At 34.4% G+C, this 20594-nt stretch overlaps 1 protein-coding gene across 4 annotated transcripts; it reads right to left on the minus strand.

Moving 5' to 3' along the window:
- Positions 1 to 11037: 11037 nt before the first annotated feature.
- LOC21407577 (probable serine/threonine-protein kinase PIX13) lies at positions 11038 to 20207 on the minus strand. Of its 4 annotated transcripts, XM_024164376.1 has the most exons (7): positions 20033 to 20207; positions 19464 to 19843; positions 18970 to 19105; positions 18720 to 18868; positions 18436 to 18559; positions 11318 to 11379; positions 11110 to 11222 (listed from the first exon to the last, which is right to left on the minus strand). In XM_024164376.1, exons 1-7 carry the CDS (start codon positions 20112 to 20114, stop codon positions 11157 to 11159), a joined length of 999 nt encoding a protein of 332 aa, XP_024020144.1. In that variant the 5' UTR covers positions 20115 to 20207; the 3' UTR covers positions 11110 to 11156. The 4 variants fall into 4 exon arrangements, with proteins under 4 accessions (XP_024020145.1, XP_024020144.1, XP_024020143.1 ...); XM_024164377.1 differs by lacking the exon at positions 11318 to 11379 and having other exon boundaries at positions 11038 to 11222; XM_024164375.1 differs by lacking the exons at positions 11110 to 11222; positions 11318 to 11379 and adding an exon at positions 13089 to 13502 and having other exon boundaries at positions 19464 to 19780.
- Positions 20208 to 20594: the final 387 nt, after the last annotated feature.

A 20594-nucleotide genomic window follows, 5' to 3' on the forward strand; every position in this document is an offset into this window, starting at 1 on the left:
AACATGGCACTTCGTTTCAGCTCATGGAAAAAATTTGTAATTTTCCAAAAAAAAAAAACACACACACACACACACATGAAACGGACCACAAAATCAAGAGCCACGTTCGTAGGATTCCTTGTCCATTCCAAACGGTCATGAAAACACGTTATGATTTTAACGATCGAGAGAGAAAAACAAATGATCTTTCATAACACCATATTAGTCCATACCTAGTTTTGTTATATATTATATATCATGGTAATATTATACTATATTTTCATATGATAGTGCACTGACTTTTGTCTCAGTTACGTGCTAGTTTCTGAATGCTGCCTGCTTATTGTGGTGTGCAAATCGTTTATCCATTGGCTATCATTGTAAGGCTATGATATATATATACACACCCATATATATATATATATATATGTATATGTATATGTCTATATATATACACACACACACACCAACCCTTTTTTCCAAAGTGCAATCTCAACTAATATCCTTCAAAAGCATTTGGGGCACTAAAGTGTTAAAACTCGATTGGGAACTTTCTTCAAAATGTATGAAATAACTTTGCGGACGCACCTTTCCCATTTACTAATAAAATATAAGGTCAATGCTTTCATACGAAGGAAAGTTCTATGGTGTTCGGACATGCTATCATTTTTTTCACTTAAACGGTTATGTGGGTAGTCTGTCGTACGTTTATTAACAAATATGGTGTGGACAGCCAAAGTGTAGTGGATGATGCATGTCGCCTATAAAAGCAAAGGAAATTATTGATAGGCGTTTTGAATTCTTATATATGGCCTCCTTTTCACACCAATCCAAGATATATAGAGAAGACAAAGGTTAGATTACTTTCCAATATAGTCAGTTTTTCCCAAAATTTTGTTATTAAAAAAAAAAACATAATAGTTATATAACTCGAAAAAGAAAAAGAAGAAGAAGAAGAGATAGATTCTAGCATATTCATCTTTCAAAAGGCCTCATTTTCTATTAAAAAGGGTCGAAAATTATAATGGTTGTTTTTCTAAGCTTAGAAGAAAATGCTCGTTTTTTTTTTTCCTTCTGAAACTTCGTTGCATAAAGCTTATAATTCTGAAGTTATCAAATTTGAATATTGGATAAAATTACTAAATCTCATATCTATTAATTTTAATCGTAGGATAAAGCCAGTCATGTGTGATTACTGGAGACGTTTAGTTCATGGATTAGAATCATGTGATTGAATAATTTTTTATTTACGTATATTTTTTGTGAGAGAAAATACTATAGTGAACCATAAATCATGATTCAAATCATGGTTTAAATCTCTCAACCAAACATCCTCTAAATTTCATCATGCACGTGGTTTCGCTAGATCTCTCAAGTCTCAACTTTATTAAATCCACTCGTTCACCAATTTATCAAAAAACAAAAATCCAATTTTTTTTTTTTTTCATAGAAAAGGCTATTCTCTTTTTTTTCTTTTTTTTTTCTTTTTTTTTTTTTGAGCGATAGAGTGAACCAGACCTACCTCTACAAAAGACTAAAAATATTGCATTCATTTTCTTTCTGGACAGAGTCTTCTTCTTACTATTACTGTGTTTTGGATCATAAATATTCATTAATGAAGCTAGTTGACTCATCACTCTTATATAATGCTCTGAAGCCACTTGTCTTAATTATGTCATTTTTCAAGAAATAAAAATGTCGGACTTAAACGTGGATATTACGTACTAATGGGTGTGAAATGTGATGTATAATGGATATTTCTTTTTCCGAGTATTTAATTGAGTTATAAGATAATAGGAGGTGCTCAATAATCTTCATTTCACCCATTTAAATTTTTAATTTTAATTTTATTACAGTTAAAAATTTTCACAAAAAATTAAATTAATTTTTTGTGTTACAGTTAAAAATTCTCACATAAAGTCACATATAAACTCGAATTAAAAACTAAAATCGACGAATTGAACGATACCTAAATAACTTAAGCTTCGTTTTGTTAATTCAAATCACAAATCAAGTTTTTACTACAATATTTTTTTTATAAAAATTTAAATTTAATTTTTTTTACTACAGTAGTTTTTTCACATGAATTTATTTCTTAACGAAAGTTCTTAATTCGAGCGAATAAAATCAACGAGACCTTATAAATTTTAATTCTAAAAAAATAAAACATTGATACTCTGAAATACTTTACACATGAAATGCGGTGAATGACAAATCGTTTTCTGTCATTGAATTTTGAGTTCCACACTCTTTATAATATCAAAATAAATTACATGGCTCCGTTTATTCAAATTTAAAATTTAAGTTTTGTTATAGTAAAAAATTCTCAAAAATAATTATATTTAATTTTTTTGTTACAGTAAAAAATTTTCACATAATATTATATCCCAACTCGAATTAGTAAACTGAACGAATCTCGTGTATTCTGAAGATTGAAAAGGGCAAATTGGTAAAAATGGAGGAGGAATGTTCACTGATATTGAAAGAGAGAAAAGTAATAAATAGAGTACTACACAGTTGGGAGAAGGGGAAAGTAGGTGGGAGTAATGATCATAAGTGATTCAGACGGAAGATGGAGCCCACCAGAGTCTAGATGAAGGTGGGGCCTACTCAGCAAGCGGTCGTATTGGTCAGATGACATCTCAGCATCCTCAGTACTCACGACAACAACATACCCGTGACAGCGCACCACCCGCACCGGCGGCTGGGTTAAGATGGGGGAGATGGCACTAGTTCAATTTCAGTTTTTTTTTTTTTTTTTTTTTGAGAATTTTTTTAGTAAGATTAAAAAAAATAAATTATTAATAGTTTTTTATTTTTTAGTTGTTAAATATGTATTAAAAATTACTTAACGTGTGTTTAGTTAGTAGATTCATATTATGATTTAAATTATAGTTTGTAGTTTGTTACAGTATTTTTTCTCTTAAAAAAATACACGTAAATCGAGAATGATTCTAAATTCATGAATCAAACGTCCACTTATTTTATATATTTTTTAATATGATTTAATTTTAATCATATCAAACAGTTAGAAATTAATGCTACTAGTAAAGAAGCTATCGGGAAAATGTTTCTATTCTTTTTCATGGTTAATTTTACTATTAGCTACAATGAATAGAAGGAGATTCAGGACCCGTTTAGTTCGATTATTCGAGTTTTTAATTTAAATTGAAATGTAACTTTATGTGAGAGTTTTTTACTGTAATAAAAAAATTAGATGTAACTGTTTGTAAGAATTTCTTATTATAATAAAACTCTAATCAGTTAAATGAATAGGATCTCAATTTGATCCCTGACTTTCGACTCATAAACAACACTCTCTGACGTTTGTGAGTCCGTACGCAGTTGGCCCTTTCATTATTTTGCTAGTGAGAAAATGAGATGAACTGTATCCGCGCAAAACTCAAAAGCTATGTTTGGTTTGCAGTTTGAAACGCAAATTTTTTCATTACAATGTCTTTTCTAAAAAAAATAAATAAATAAAGTATTTGCGCTTAAATTTTCTGTTTAAATCCATAAACGGTTAATTTTTTAACAATAAAGTCAAAAAGTTAGCATGCATCTTGAGGGTTTTGCGGACCATTCTGTAACACCATTATATATTTTGAGGTGTAAATGTTATATTATGCACGCAATTATTTAATTTAAGATTTAGAGAGAGAGAGAGAGAGATACAGAGAGGGGATTGGCGGTCATGATTGCCACTCATTTGGCGTTATCATGACCCTCGGCGCCACGCCTCGATCATGCAGATCGCCAACACGCTACACATTACGCAACGTCCCACATACATATTAATATATGAATATATATATATATATATATAATATATGTGTGTGATCATAATTCATAAGCATATATTCCCTCTTTCCTTTCTTTTATTAATCACACTTCCTTAAAACTTTTTCACACGATGATAAAGTCAAAAGTGTCAAATGCCAGATGGGTTTAATGGTACGTAAAATTCTTTTTCTTAATTTATGTTGATCTGGTTCAGCTCCAGGCCAATGGATCTGTTTGATAGTGGCGATCACTGAGCCACCTGCCTTTTGGCGTGAGCTTTTTCTTCTTAAAGAACTTTAACCGCAACAAAAAAATATTACATAATTTGAGCACCATGTGTAGTTTGTTGACTGGAGTAGTACTTAATATATATATTGTTTATAAAAAATAAAAAAAAAAGATATTGGAATTGCCCCAAAGTATGATTATTCATATTTAATTGTTCGTTATTTAAATCGTCGCATTATTTGTGGAATTAAGTTTGGGACGCACCAAATGCGTCAAAATATGCATGACATTTATACGTATTGGCCATTAAAAAAAAACTAAAAGACATTAGTGGTGTTCAACGCAAAATACAAATAAGATCGCTTATTATTAATTATATACAATATTTTTCAGACACCGGTAATGTTTTTAAGTACTTGTTTTCAAAGAAAACGGTAATAATTGATCAATTAACAATTCTAAAAAACGTCAAGAACTTTTCAAAATACTGGTGCAAATTGCAATCCAGTGTTAAGGAGTCATTATATTAATCAAGCATGCACTTACCTTAACTATTACTATTAATTGAAGGAAACATGACATGATAGCATGCATATATATATATATATATATTATGGTCTGCAGGTAACTATAATTTGTCATATATGAATAGACAGAGACGCCTATGGACCAAACCCTAGAATTAGCTACTTAGGATCCCTAAGTTGAAAAGACAGGGTTAGTTTAATTTATGAAGGGTCCACAACATAATTTCTCAGACTGTTAACCGATCGTTATTAATAATTTCTACCCAAAAAAAAAAAACTGAGTGAATGTGTACCCAGCTTAGCTCTTGACTCTTGAGCTGTGCTGTGCGTGATTCTCTCTCTCTTACTCTCTCTCTCTCTCTCACACATTTGGAAGAATATTTTGCGGTACTATAAAAAAAAAATAATACATAGGTCCGTTTAGTTCGTTGATTCGAGTTTTTAATTCGAGTTGATATGTGACTTTATGTGAGAGCTTTTTATTGTAGTAAAAAAGTTAGATGTGACTGTTTCTGAAAACTTTTTATTATAGCAAAACTCGAATTCTAAACTCGAATCGGTGAAATAAACGGGGTCTACGTCAGTTTTGAACCTTAAAATTTTCATGAAGAATCAGTGCTTGAGTTATTTTTTCATACTTTATAAGAAAATTCCTCTTCTTTTATAATTTTTTTTTTTTTTTAGGATATAGATGATATACAATTTCTATATGGACCACCAATTTATAATGCTATCTACGCATCGTTTAACTCTTATGGACAATTAATCTTGCATGCAGAGAAATGCCAATCTACTAAGTGAACATAATTTACTCTCTTTCTTTTAACACAATAAAATTCATGTCATCACTTCCACACTCGATAAGTTATTTTAAAATAAACATAATTCTAAGAGAGAAGTGAACAGAATTAAAGATGTGATTTTCAAGTGGGCAGATTACTTGATGTCTACTTAAAAAAAAAAATGGAAAATGAGTTCTCTGTTAAGTTATTTTTTTTTCTTTTTTAAAAATAATATTTACGTGCTTCTCTTATAATTCTATCCTCTTCATGGCTTCGCTTCTTCACTAGAGACCAGAAGGGAAATGAAGATTTTCCTTTTAATTATTATGCGGCTTTTATGTACGAACATTTCCCTAACTTTTTCAATTGCGCAATTTGGTCCTTATTTTTTTTCTCAGACAATTGACCCATTCAATTTCAAAATTTTTACAAAAGGAACAATTGAAAACGACATTTATTTTTTTTATTATTTTGATTACGTGAGCATCTGTTGTTGATGACAATAAAAATCATTTCTCACTCTTGTAGCATCTACTGAAAGTTATTTATCATAGCTAATTATTTTCGGATATATTAGATGACTATAACATCAATATAATCGAATAAATATGATGTGAAATTATTTTTTGCCCCTAATAGACACTCACGTGCACATCATGTGATCGAAATCATAAAAAAACATACGTCATTTTCGATGGTCTTTAATTGTAAAAATTTTAAAATTGAAGGGGTTAATTGTTAAAATAAAAAATAAAAATCAAATTGTCGAATTCAAAAAATTGAGAAGGTGTTAAAAAATCCTTATTATGCAACAAGTCACGACCCAGAATTTTCCGTTTTCCTACGAGGTAAATATATGACCAAATGAGCTATTTAATTTTTAGCAGCGAGATTCCATATATATATATAATATATGAACACTTGTCATTGACAAATTCAAATTAGAAAGTCAAGTTTGTTGAAATTAAAATTTATTGTTTACGATGACCAGTTTACATCTTTTACAGTCGTGGGGCTCACTCATCTTTTCAAGTCTACAATACACTGAAAGTCATTTAAAGAAAAAAAAAATTGAAGCTGTTACGTCTGTTTTTCAATCGGTGTCATAAAAAGTGTTGTAACATTTATTGTAACACTGATGATAGTAAAAGTGTAGACATATATGTTTTTCTTTTAATTTAGTTATAGTGATTGTGAGTGCAATAAAATAACAGAAAGCATAAAGAATACTCAAAAATAGTATCGCAATTCGGTGCGCACACACGCCCAGACATTGAATAATCTACTAAGTTCTAAAAGATTACAAAACACCAACCGGACTTATATACTCAAAGACTCCCTCCTTGACGTTGTCGCCACCATGTCGAATCTCTTAATGTTAGGTCTTGTCGAGCGAGCACCGCTCGTCTTTAACTGCACAGTGAAATCCCTTCGACTGGCAATGCGCTTTCTCCCGAAAGTTTCTAATCCTTCTCCCGAAGAGCGATCTTCAATCAAAACTCGAATGCTCACTATCTCATAGACTTTTTTCTGAATATTTTCAATTTAAAATCCCTCTCAAATATTTTATGTCTATTCTCTCTTGAATTTTTGCAACTACCTTTTGTCTTTAGGTTGTATATATAAAAATATATGTTAGACTCCTTGAAAGAATCAGCTCCCCGATTCTATTGATCACCACCTTTGAATTTCAAACCAAATCCTTTTTACTAGCTGTCAAGCCATCTCACCCAATTACTTCTCGTACAACACCTTATACACATGCATGCACCATGCATCTTTTGTCAAAGATAACCACACCCAATAAAGGTAATATCTTATCCATTAATCACCAATAAAGCCACCAGCCCAATGACAGTAAGGAGACCATAATTCTCATGATTCTTTCCTTAGATGAACCGTCCATAATGCTCCAGCATAGGTCAACCAAGTAAAATGAGCAGATGCCTATTTTAGAATGCATTACAACCAATTTGCCAAAAATATGCCAATCTAAAATTACAAAATACACTAACACTCTCCCCCTTTGACTATTTTTGGTAAAACTAACATTACTAACAAAAAGAACCTATTACAAGATAAAACATCAAATTCAACTAAAGGGGTTAGTTGAATTAAGAGTTCTGCCCCTTTTTGACAAAATATAGCCAAAGTTAAAAAATAATACTAATAATTGATCACTGCAATAGAAGCTGTTGTTGCAGAAAGTGTTGCAACACCTGATAGAACACTTTTCTGCATATCATCTTTCAAGGTCATTGATTTTTACAAATCCCTCCCCCTGAATCCTCTACGAGTCTTACTCCCCCTGAATGTAACACTCTCTTAATCTTGCTATTATCACCTGTCAAATGCTTGGACCAGCCACCATTACTACACACACAACCATTAGTACATGCTTCTAAAGAAGTATAAGTCCTATGACACCTCAAATTAGATTTTCTTACCCACACATGTCTAGAAAATTTTTCGTACACATCAATCTTCATTCTAGGTGTCTTTCTTGTGAATACGGAATTTGGTGGATTAATGATCATACATCTTTTTAAAGCATTCAAGTATTTGTAACATCTAGGTCTAATGTGGCCAGGCAAATTACAATAATGACATGTAGGAACAAACCTTCTTGACGCGTGAAATAACGACTTTCTTACATGGGATAATTTGAGGCTCGGGAGCAGGTGACACTTTGACAAACACAGTCTTTGACGTTGAACCTTCATCGATGTATCCAAGGTCATGACAATCATAACTTGCTTTTCCTATAGAGAGAATATGATACAGTTTGGTGGTGTCGGAGTTCATCATTTTCAATTTTTTATGAGTACTCTCCAGTTTAGCTCTTGTTTCCTTCAACTTCTTTTCTTTTTCTGCAGCAAGGAATTCATAATTATCAGCAGCTCTCTTCAACACATTCTTCTCTTTTACAAGATCATCGATGCGCTCTCGTAGAGACTTAATTATTTCACACACTTTAACCCATTTGCTGAACATGGTCTTATAAGCTTCCTATATGGCATCAACAGTCAACTCCTCACCGTCACTGTTACTTTCAGAATCTGAAAAATCTCCTTCGTTTTCACTGTTCACAGAATCTGTTACAGGTGATGTTGCAACACTGTCTGCGTTACCTTTTGTAACACTGTCTGCAGAAACACCTTGATTAGTATAAACATTGAAAGCAACATAGTTACTCACATGGTCTTCATCCTCCTGACTGCCTTCAGAGTCTTATCACTCCACGTCGCATTCAGAGACTTATTCTTCTTTTTTAGAGTATTGGCGCATTCGAATTGAATATGTCCATATTCGTCGCACTCTCGCCATTGAATACCTATGTTCTTTGTCTTCAATTTTGTGCTATTTGCTACAGATTTACTCTTTTGAAAACTATTGGAGTTGCCATTTCTTGAATTCTCATTCTTCCTATTGACCTTCTTCATCACCTTGTTGAATTTCTTCGACAACCTTGTTATGGACTGGGCCAAGTCTTCTTCATCATCAGAATCAACTTCGGCTTAAAAGGCAATGCTTTTCTCCTTCTTTCCTTTCTTTTTTTCATCCAGATTCATCTCAAAAGTGCGCAAAGAACCCATTAGCTCATCAAGTTTCATTGTTTGGACATCCTTGGCTTCCTCGATAGCTATCACCTTGTAAGCAAACCTCTGTAGAAGAGACCTCAAGGCCTTCATCACAAGCTTCTCCTCTAATATTTTCTCTCCAAGGGCAAATGCCTCATTAGCAATATCACACAATTTTGAATTAAACTCAGAAATTATTTCATCTTTTTGCATTCGAAAGTTCTCAAACCTTGTAGTGAGGATTTGAAGTTTTGATAGCCTCACGGCAGCCGTATCTTCATGTGCCGTTTGTAATGTCTCCCATGCATCCTTGGCTGTTTCACACGTTGAAATGAGCTTGAATTGGTTCGCATCTACCCCGTTGAAGATAGCATTCAGCGCTTTAGAATTGTTGTTCACCAACTTGTCCTCTTCGGTTGACCAAGTAGTTTCGAGCTTTAATATCTCATTCCCTTCAAAATCCTTTGTAACTGGATACTCCCAACCATTCAAGATAGCTCTCCATGCCTTTTCATCAATAGCTTTGATGAACGCCTTCATACGCACTTTCCAATATGAGTAGTTGGAACCGTCTAGGAGGGGAGGACACGAAACTAACCCTCCTTCTTTCAAAAAATTCATCCATGTTATAACAGACCGACTCCCAAAATCTCACCAAGCAAACGGTTAGTGCACCGCTATGATACCAATTGTTAAGTCCGTTTTTCGGTCGGTGTCACAAAGAGTGTTGCAACACTTGTTGTAACACTGATAACAGTAAAAGTGTAGACAAATCTGTTTTTCTTTTAATTAAGTTCCAGTGATTGTAAGTGCAATAAAAGAACAGAAAGCATAAAGAACACACGAAAATGGTATTACAGTTCGGTGCGCACACCTACTCTGCAGGGCCACGCCCAGACATTGAACAATTTACTAAGTTCTAAAAGATTACAAAACACCAACCAGACTTATACACTCAAGGACTCCCTCATTGACGTTGTCGCCGTCGTGTCGAATCTCCTAATGTTAGGTCTTGTCTAGCGAGCACCACTCATCTTTAACTGCACGGTGAAATCCCTTCGATTGGCAATGCGCTTTCTCCCGAAAGCTTCTAATCCTTCTCCCGAAGAGCGATCTTCAATCAACACTCGAATGCTCACTATCTCATAGACTTTTTTCTGAATATTTTCAATTTAAAATCTCTCTCAAATATTTTCTGTCTATTCTCTCTTGAATTTTTGCAACTACCTTTTGTCTTTAGGTGGTATATATAAAAATATATGTTGGACTCCTTGAAAGAATCAGTTCCCCGATTCTCTTGATCACCACCTTTGAATTTCAAACCAAATCCTTTTTACGAGCTGTCAAGCCATCTCACCCAATTACTTCTCGTACAGCACCTTATACACATGCTTGCACTATGCATCTTTTGTCAAGGATAACCACACCCAATAAAGGTAATATCTCATCCATTAATCACCAATAAAGCCGCCAGTCCCAATGACAGCAAGGAGACCATAATTCTCATGATTCTTTCCTTAGATGAACCGGTCATAATGCTTTAGCGTAGGTCAACTAATTAAAATGAGCATATGCCTATTTTAGAATGTATTTCAACTAATTTATCAAAAATATGACAATCTAAAATTACAAAATACACTAACAGAAGCCGTTACACTCAAAGTCTTTACAAGATAAAAACGGACTCTCTTGTCCACCTCTCCATAAATTCATGGATATATTGTAGAACTCAAAAATGCATGTTCTGAACTCCGGAGGATTTGGACACACTTTTATGTCTAACTTTTATTGGTGTGGATTAAGACTAACCATGCATTTATATGATCCAACTAATGATATAATACATACACACACATACAATTATAGAATAAGAATAATAGGTAAATCAATGTTACCGTTCTCTCGACATATATGAATACGACCCTCTACCTAGGAGTGAATATATACACACACATAGGGTGTATGTATATATATATACATATGATCTTCTTGAAATCCTAATTGGCTGATAAATGAAAACATGTCCGTTATAATATGATATGATTAACGATAATGTCCACCAGTCATCATTTTCTTTTCTCATGTGGATAGCGAGCAAAGGATGTGAAAATATGGAAGTAGATCAACTCCTAGAAGTTTGAACCCAATCAAAGCGCCTCTAATTAAGAAAATTTTATAGTTTTTTTCTCTCCCGTTGAAAAAGAAGCTCCATAACAAAACTTGTAGAAGCTAAATCATATACATAGTGAAAGGCCAACAAAGCATCATAGTCATCATCATATGTATATGATTAGTGTCGTCATCACCAAGTGGTCCAACTTCGACTCCATAGCTCCCTTTACCTTTGCATTAAAAATAAACGTTTCTTAATAATCAAAAAAAAAAAAAAGAAGGAAAAGAAAGCCTTTTCCGACTTTGGTATATATATAGTAATCACCAGAATTAAATCATCGCACAAAAGGGCTGCCACTACTCCCCTAGAAAAAAGCACGGCCTCTCCTGCAGAAAGTGTGAAGCATGTGGAAATGAAATCATTACTTCTATTAATTACGTTTAATGTAGTACTCTTTTAATTAATTTTTCACTTACTGATGATGAATTGTAAAATTTCCTTTATTGGGCTGTCGTTTTTTGTGCTTCCAAATGTAGGAGCATGCATGGGGATTCAATTATAATTTTCATTAATTTCATGTGCTTCCAAATGCATGTTGGATATACTTTAAGTTCGTGTTTTCAGTGGGACATATAGAGATATCACATATAAGTTTTCAATCTCTCTAATATGTATCAAGAATACTACAAATAAAAGCAAAATCTGCAGTGGCTAGTACTGTATACGCGTTGCCTATATATATATATATAGATGTATATGTATGTATGTATATGGCCCCTAATAGGGATTAGGGGCTACAATAAGATTAATTTGGACGTTAAAACATTCATAATTGTGGTCATCAAATATTAGTTAAATATTCATTCGAAAACACGTTAAATGTCTAGTGTCTAACCTAATTTAGGTATGAGTCTTGCATCACTCTGTAACGGATACTTCCAAAATATGTCTTCATCATTATGAAGCATGCAATGTCATTGCCATGTTTGAGGGCTCCAGCATGCATGATTAACGGAAGATGGCACATGGCTCTTTTACTTTTTTTTTTTTTTTTTTTTTAAATATCAGATGGGGACGCCAACCAAAGTGAAACAAATAAATGGATATTGCATTAAAAAAAAAAAGAAAACAAACAAACAAATAAATGGATAAGTAGTCTTTGGGAGCATAAGAACAAATAAAAGAAAATAAAATGTGAACTGATTAAAGTGATTTAGTAAATTGACGTCAGTATCACATTTTTCTTTTGTCAAGTAAGTGAATTTCATATTTGAATCATGTATCATTGAAAACAAGTACTGTTATCATCACTTATAACACAATTATTATATATGTTATAGTAAAATTACCACATATAACAATATGAGATTCAATTTATAATTTGCTTTTTATCATGTAATAATATTTCTTATGCATATATGTAGTATATGGTAAGACATCAGCAATAACGATGAAGGGTGGAAATAACAGGGAATATATATGCAATTCTAATGTTCTTGTCCTTTTTGAACAGATACAATATAGTCTAATAATGATGGAAAAGTTGGTGGTAGAGACTGCATAGTTTTGAGTAATATCCTCCTCAAAGCGCCAGTGTAAAAGCCATCATAAGCATTCATACAGCTTGATTCTAGATGATATGGAGAATGATTCTCAGATTTTTGGTCAAAGTTTTGGCTCCAAAAAGAGAATGTCCTTGTCAGTTTGCACTGGAAGTTGTCAATTTACACAATCATTACCGATCTTTGGTAATCTTTGGTTGGACTATACTCTCACTCTTTTTCTTTTTTGGAGGAAGAAACAACTAATCATTGGTTATACTATTTTTTTTTTCCGTCGTTTATTCCCCTCATTAGAAATGCATAATGGACTTCGGATGGATCAAGATCTATTATTCCGTTTTCTTGTACCGTCGGCTGTTTCTCAAATTAAATTTTCATCTCTTTTAGTAGTTTTAATATTTTTAATATTCGATTCTATTCCTATGATTACGACGTTAAATTTAAAGGACATGATAAATAAGTAGCGGAGGGACATCCAATAAAAAAAAAAAAAAAAAAAAAAAAAGGAAGAATAGACTTGGACTCACTTTGCGTTATAGACGAATAATCATCAAAAGAAATATTAACCATCGTTTAGATTCCATATTCTCTTCACACCCAAGAGAGAAAAAAGGTTTAAGTTCCACTTGGTCATCCCTGTATAATGGGATTGATGTTCTCTAAAGTTTCCAAAACCTCTTTCATGGATGGCCTGTTGTTGCGATCATATTGGAGGCATTTTCTCACGAGCTTAGCTGCTTCCCATGCACCCCTTCTTGGGTACAGATTCTCCAGCCTTTGGTCCATTATCTTCTTCAGTTTCTTTTTGTCATTAAGATAAGGCCGAGCCCATTTCACCAGTTCTATCTCCTCTACGGGCCGAAACTCGTCTATAGCGTGTCGGCCCGTTAGCATTTCCAGCAGCACCACACCGAAACCGTACACGTCACTCTTTACATATAAATGCCCTATATCCATGCGTTTGATTGTCAGAATTCATCAAATATTAGCTTCTTATAGGAAGAAAAATTATTCAACAAATTAATTTTGTTTATACCGTATATTTTTTAATAAATAATAAATGTTCAAATGATTAGGTATCACACGGTAAAAGGAACGAGATTATAAACGTGTAACTTTTTCATGTTGATAATGGCTTACTCATCAAAAAAACAAAAAAAAAACTTTAGATAATTGACACGGATAGTTCCTAACCTCTTTAATATGTGACAGTTTGGTCATTATTCTTTTAATTTTAACAAAATAATCCCCAACATCATTAAATAGGTGTAATTAAGTCATTTCTGTCCAGATCCACCAAATTACCCACATTAAAACCCATGTGACCCGATTATAAGAGTTATTTTCGTAAAATCATGAGTTTATTCAATTTGGGGCTAATATTCTTTAGAAAACTTGGAATTAGCTAGCGAAAGAGAGAGGAGACGTTGGCGTTGGGTTTGTAGACTCTAGGCGGTGGTGGTGGCGTTCTGAGTTCGCAAATTCTAGGTAGCGGCCTTAGGTTCATGAAGTCTTAGCAATGCCATGCGGAGATCCAGGCAAACATTGCGGCTTTCTGATTTGCAGAGATCCGAATGGCGACGGGTTTTCAGAGATATGGGCGACAACACCGGCGTGGGGAGACAAAGACGGAGAACGAACTCCAATTTGAACGAGTGACAGGTGGCTCTTGCTTCACGACAGCTGGGACGAGGGGGCTTCAATCTAGTGTTGGCGGCGAATGGTGGGCTCAATCTCATGACGACAAGGGAAGGGAACTCCAATCTGAACGAGTGAAAGATGGCTCTTGCTTCGCGATGGTGGGGACGAGGGGGCTTCAATCTAGTGTTGACAGGGAAGGGTGGGTTGAATCTCACGACGGCAAGGGAAGGGGACTCTGATCTGAATAACGACAAGGGAGGGGAGGGGGATGCGATCTCGTCACGGGGAGAGAAGGGTGGCAATCTTGCGACAAAGGGGGGCAAATAGGCTTGATATGTGCGCAGGGGGGGTGATATGAACCCCGCCAACAACGTGACGAAACCCATAACTAAATATGGGATTACGATTCAATATCTTCAAGAATTGATGGAAACCGTGACCCGTTACTTAGAAAATCAATAACCTTGGTATGGTGAAGACTCCACAAACGAGTATGGAAAATCCATTTGATAAGTCAAGGTTGAATGCCATAAGGAAACCTTGATAAGTTCGGAATAGTTTCCTCAAGAACTCAAGAAGAATATCTCACAATGTGAATAAAAATATCAAAACTATTTTATTAATTGAATTTCAGCCTTAAATAGCCGAAAATAACATGAAGAGTTTAAAATTGTAAAGTCATAATCTACCCTTAATGAGGTAGAGCGCCTAAAACAAGATAATTACCTAAAGATAAGATAAAACACGCCTAAAGATAACTCCTAAGCAAGGAATCTGAATTTGAATCTAATTCCTTCCTTAAAAATGCCTAAAAGCTTACCTAGGGAAGGAATCCGAATTTAAATCCAACTCCTTCCTTCTAAGCACCTATTATGGAATTTAACTGTTTAAAACTAAAACTTAAATCTAAAAAGATAAGATTATGATGAAATCAAGTCTTGATCCGCAATCTAGACTTGATTCCTGGCTGGAAAACATGCCTAATCCTCTTAGTCTTGCCCTTGCACGTGTATCTTGGAATGTCATACGAACTTGGCCATGTAATGGCTCGATACCTCGTCACCGGGCCAACTGAAACTTGAATTGGATCATGAGTATTCCTTGCATCCCTGATGGTCTCATCATTCCTCCCCTCTTGAGAATGATTCGTCCTCAAATCAACACCCGGTAAGTCAAGTCGGTAGGCATTGTCATTGATCCGTTCTAGCAATTGACAAGGTCCATCTTCTCCGGGCAGTAACTTAGAACGTTTGTGCCAAAAATATTTCTTTCCTCATGTGTAACCACATCCAATCTCTGGGCTCAAAAACCAGTTGTGCCCTCTCATGGAGTTGCTTCACAAATTCCACCTTCTTGTTACCATTATCCCGCATGAGTACCTTCATCGACTGTTTTGAAATCAATATTTGCTTAACCTCACTTGTTTTTGCATAGGAATTTCTTTGTTTTCTCTCAGTTTTTACCCCATTGGCGGAACTCATCTCTCTCTTGTCTTCCTTACTAGGTTCGACATAACTCTCTTTTTTTTTGCCGTGGGTCTCTCTTTTACCTGACTCTCACTATGCATGGTTTCATTCTTCTGTTCACTCTCATTATTTTGCTTGCTCTTGTTCTTTTGTTCACTCAACTTTTGCAACCTCACTTGTCCTCATAGACTTGTTTTGGTGTCAACGGAACTAGAGTGATAGTCCGTTTGGTTGTACTTGAATGAGTATTTGTTGGTCAAGCCGTCATGTTGCACACGCCGGTCAAATTGCCATGGTCTTCCGAGAAGGAGATGTCCCGCTTGCATTGGTACCACGTCGCACAATACTTCGTCCTCATACTTACCAATTCGGAACGATACTACCACCTGTTTTGTAACCCTCACTTCACCGTTATTATTCAACCATTGTAGCTTGTAGGGATGAGGGCGCTTAAGTGTTGTGAGCCCTAGCTTTTCAACCATTGAAGTACTAGCAACATTAGTGCAACTACCGCCATCGATAATAACACTACATACCTTGTCTTTTAGGTGGCAACGAGTGTGAAAGATGTTCTCCCGCTGTGCTTCCTCTTCCTCTTCTTTAGCTTGCATGTTTAAGGCTCGACGTGCCACTAGCCCAAGCATCTTGTGTTCCTGCGAAATGATTAATAGGTGTCTCTCTCGAAAAGTAAGTCACTCAAACCACTCGTGTTTCACTCAAAGTAATTTGGCTTTTACCCTTTAATATGCTCACACACTGTGCCTTTTTTTCCACTCATATTCTTCTTTTAGTTCTTTCAAAACTAACCACTCTGATACTAGTTTCAAGTAGCCAATCAAGTCAAAACTCAAACCAAACGAATCCAAATTTGTCACAGACTTTTTTTTTTGACACTCAAACTTTAAGGGCTCCAAAACTAATGAAAGCGATCAAATTTTGGCCTGAAAAATGGTTTTGGTGGGTTATGCCCTACTGCGATTGTAAAGCTTGAAAAGAGCTTCGATTGAATATATTATGTGCCCCGTAACGATTCTTGGATCAAAAGTTATAGCCGTTCTAAGTCACAGTCCTCCGATTTCTCTCTTTTTTTTTTGTAATCGGTTTTGTAAACCTAGTGGAAGTCGAAATCTAACAATAGTAGTTGAACTCAAACTTAAAATACATGGCTAGCTAACAATCGCAAATTTTTTTTTCCGAATTGAAAACCCTAACTCTAATTGGGCGATTTATTTTTTACTAAGAAAAGGAAAACGCAATAAAAGAGAAAATGATAGGAAAACCTGACGATCCTAAGCTCTAATACCAACTGATACGAACCCCGCCAACAATGTGACAAAACCTGTAACTAAATATGGGATTACAATTCAAGATCTTCAAGAATTAATGAAAACCGCGACCCATTGCTTAGCAAAGCAAGAACCTTGGTATGGTGAAGACGCCACAAACGAGTATGGAAAATCCATTTGATAAGTCAATGTTGAATGCCATAATAAAACCTTGATAAGTTCGGAATAATTTTTTCAAGAACTCAAGAAGAATATCTCACAATGTGAATAAAAATATCAAAACTATTTTATTAATCGAATTTCAGCCTTAAATAGCTAAAAATAACATGAAGAGTTTAAAATTGTAAAGTCCTATTCTACCCTTAATGAGGTAGAGCGCCTAAAACAAGATAATTACCTAAAAATAAAATAAAACACGCCTAAAGATAACTCCTAGGGAAGGAATCCGAATTTGAATCTAATTCCTTACTTAAAAAATGCCTAAAAGCTTATCTTAAGGAAGGAATCCGAATTTAAATCCAACTCCTTCCTTCTAAGCGCTTATTATGAAATTTAAATGTTTAAAACTAAAACTTAAATCTAAAAAGATAAGATTATGATGAAATCAAGTCTTGATCCGCAATCTAGACTTGATTCCTGGCTGAAAAACACGCCTAATCCTCTTGGTCTTGCCCTTGCACTTGTATCTTGGAATCTCATGTGAATTTGGCCATGTAATGGCTCGATACCTCGTCACCAAACCAACTTGGACTTGAATTAGATCGTGAGTATTTCTTGTATCCCTGATGTTCTCATCAGGGGGAGACCCTTTTGTTTGGGTTTTCATAATTTTCCTACTATTTGGTTTGGGTTCTATGATTTTGTTTGGTTTATGCTATTGTGATTTTAGTTTTGTGGTGGAAGTGTGTCAGATGGACAGTAATAGTTACTGATAATGTTGACAATGGAAGAGTTTGGTTTTGTTTTTGTTCTAGTTTTTTTTTTCTATGTCTTAATTTTTTTTCTTTTGAGGGTGTTTTGGTCTTCTCACTAAAGAAGAGAGCACATGACAACTCATGTGAAAGAGTCTGTTAAAAACTTAACAGGGAAGGGTAGGTTGAATCTCACGACGGCAAGGAAAGGGGTGGTGAAAGTGTGTCAGATGGACAGTAATAGTTGCTGACAATGTTGACAATGGAAGAGTTTGGTTTTGTTTTTGTTCTAGTTTTTTTTTCTGTCTGAATTTTTTTTTGTTTTTAATTTTTTTTCTTTTGAGGGTATTTTGGTCTTCTCACTAAAGAAGATAACACATGACAACTCATGTGAAAGAGTCTGTTAAAAACTTAACGGATTTTGACAGAAATGACTTAATTGTCAATATTTTGAGAGTTAGAGAATTGTTTTATTAAAATTAAAAGAATAAAGATCACATTATCACCTACTAAAAAAGTTAGGCACCATCCAAACTAATTATTCAAAACTTTTTCATGTTGATAAATGGTAATTACCGGTTGCAACATATTCGGGAGCTGCATAACCATGAGTGCCGATGACACGTGTCGTCACGTGAGATTTTCCATCTATTGGGCCAAACTTCGCTAGCCCAAAATCTGAGAGCTTGGCATTATACTCCTACAAAATAGCGTACTATGAAAACTCAAGCAATGTGACATTGTAAAATGAAGAAAAATATCACGTTATAATTATGCTATAATTAAACCAAAAAAAATAAACGAGTTTAATAGAACTTAATGAATATCTAACTATTCATTTGCTATTAATTTTTTATTACCTCGTCCAACAAAATGTTTGATGTCTTGAAATCACGGTAAATGACGGACTTCTCTGACGACTCTGAATTGTGTAGGAAAGCCAGGCCTCGAGCCGCTCCTGTTGCTATTTTAAGCCTCATGTCCCATGAAAGTGCTTCTACACTTGCTCCTAATAAACAACAAAAAAACGATAAAACTTGCATTGAATCTTGTAAATATGTTTAGTACTTCTACTGATTTTTGTAATTTTTTAAACGTTCTTCATCTTACTCATGAAAAGGTGCTTGTCCAAGCTTCCCTTGGGCATGTACTCGTAGACAAGGAGAAATTGATTCTCCTCCCAACAGAAACCTAGGAGCTTAACGAGGTTAGGATGAGAGAACTTGGCTAGAAATTTCACTTCGGCCTGCACCATCATATGTAATTGATGGTCCAAATTAATTAATCATTTTTTTTTAATCTTCATCGGTTGGAAGAATTTTATTATATGATATGAAAAATAACCAACTGATCGCATATAATGCTTGCTCATCATTTTATGCAGGAATTATCATCTTAGAAATATTTGTTACACCAATATATAGGATGATTTTTTTTTATCTTACTGCAGAACTATCATCTTAGAAATCATATAATTAGCAAAAACAAACAACAAATGCACAAATTATTTTATAATAAGTTTAATTATTAATGTCACAAGCTTTTGGCCGGCCAAAAAAAAAAACCAATAAATAAATTATGCAAGAAGCAACAAAATTACGTACCTTCCCTTCTTTAGGGCCTTGACAGCTATAAGGGAACTTGGACCTCTTGACGGCAACGGGCACACCAATGCCGTCGACCGTCGACGGCGCATACGTCTTCTCGTCGATCCAGCCTTTGAAGACCTCTCCAAAGCCTCCCTCTCCAAGGAATGTGTCGCTTCTAAATTCTTTTGTGGCCGCCTTCAATTCCGCTAGGGTGAATACTTTTAAGCTTGGCTCCATTAATAATGTCGACCTTCCATTAATTAATGGAGGACTAGTGTTTCTACCACTTCTTTCGCCGCCGATCGCCGTAGGAGCGTGGCTGTTTTGATCATCTGCCACCAATATTTCATGATTTAGCTTGTCGTTTTGGTCATGACCATTTTTTGATGATGATCCTGCGTTATATATACATTTATATGCATTATATAATACATGTATATATCATTAAAACTTCTACTTCACGTACGTAGCATATATACAGACACACAATATATATATATATATATATATGAATGTACGTATATATGTATACGTATGGTGGAAAGAGAGGCAGAAAGAAGACTGACAACTATACAATTTATTACCTGGCGGATTGTTGGGAGGCTTAATTTGGATGGATTGAGTAGGGTTATCTTCAGAGCTAGCCTTGAACAGACAATTTCCCATATGATGATCAGAATATGATGATCAAGATCTCTAATTTTCTTTCTTGATTTTTACGAGTATACAATTTAGATCATCTGAGCCCGGGGCTGGGTTAATGAGATCAGTATCTACGATGTGCCTTGAAATTCAAAGGTTGAAGAAGAAGAGAAATCGTAGACGTGTCTTTGTGACTCTATGCAGTCAACGGGTTGGACGCGTTTTAGTAAAACATCATCAACAACAACAACAGCAACATTAATAATTATAATTATAATTATATCGATAATAATTACAATACTGATAATAAAAATATTGGTAGAATTTTTTATTTCTTCATTTTTTTTTTAATCTACCACGAAAGTCTCCTCATTTTTAATTAGCTATTACTAGGCCGGCCATTTTATTGGTAGAGTATTCTTTTGCGGGTGAATTTTTTTGTTTTTTTTTTGTTTTTTTGTTTTTTTTTTGGGTTAAAGCGTGTGATTTATCTTTCATCTTTGT

This window comes from Morus notabilis, unplaced genomic scaffold, assembly GCF_000414095.1.
Source record: "Morus notabilis unplaced genomic scaffold, ASM41409v2 Scaffold314, whole genome shotgun sequence".
Lineage (NCBI taxonomy): Eukaryota > Viridiplantae > Streptophyta > Magnoliopsida > Rosales > Moraceae > Morus > Morus notabilis.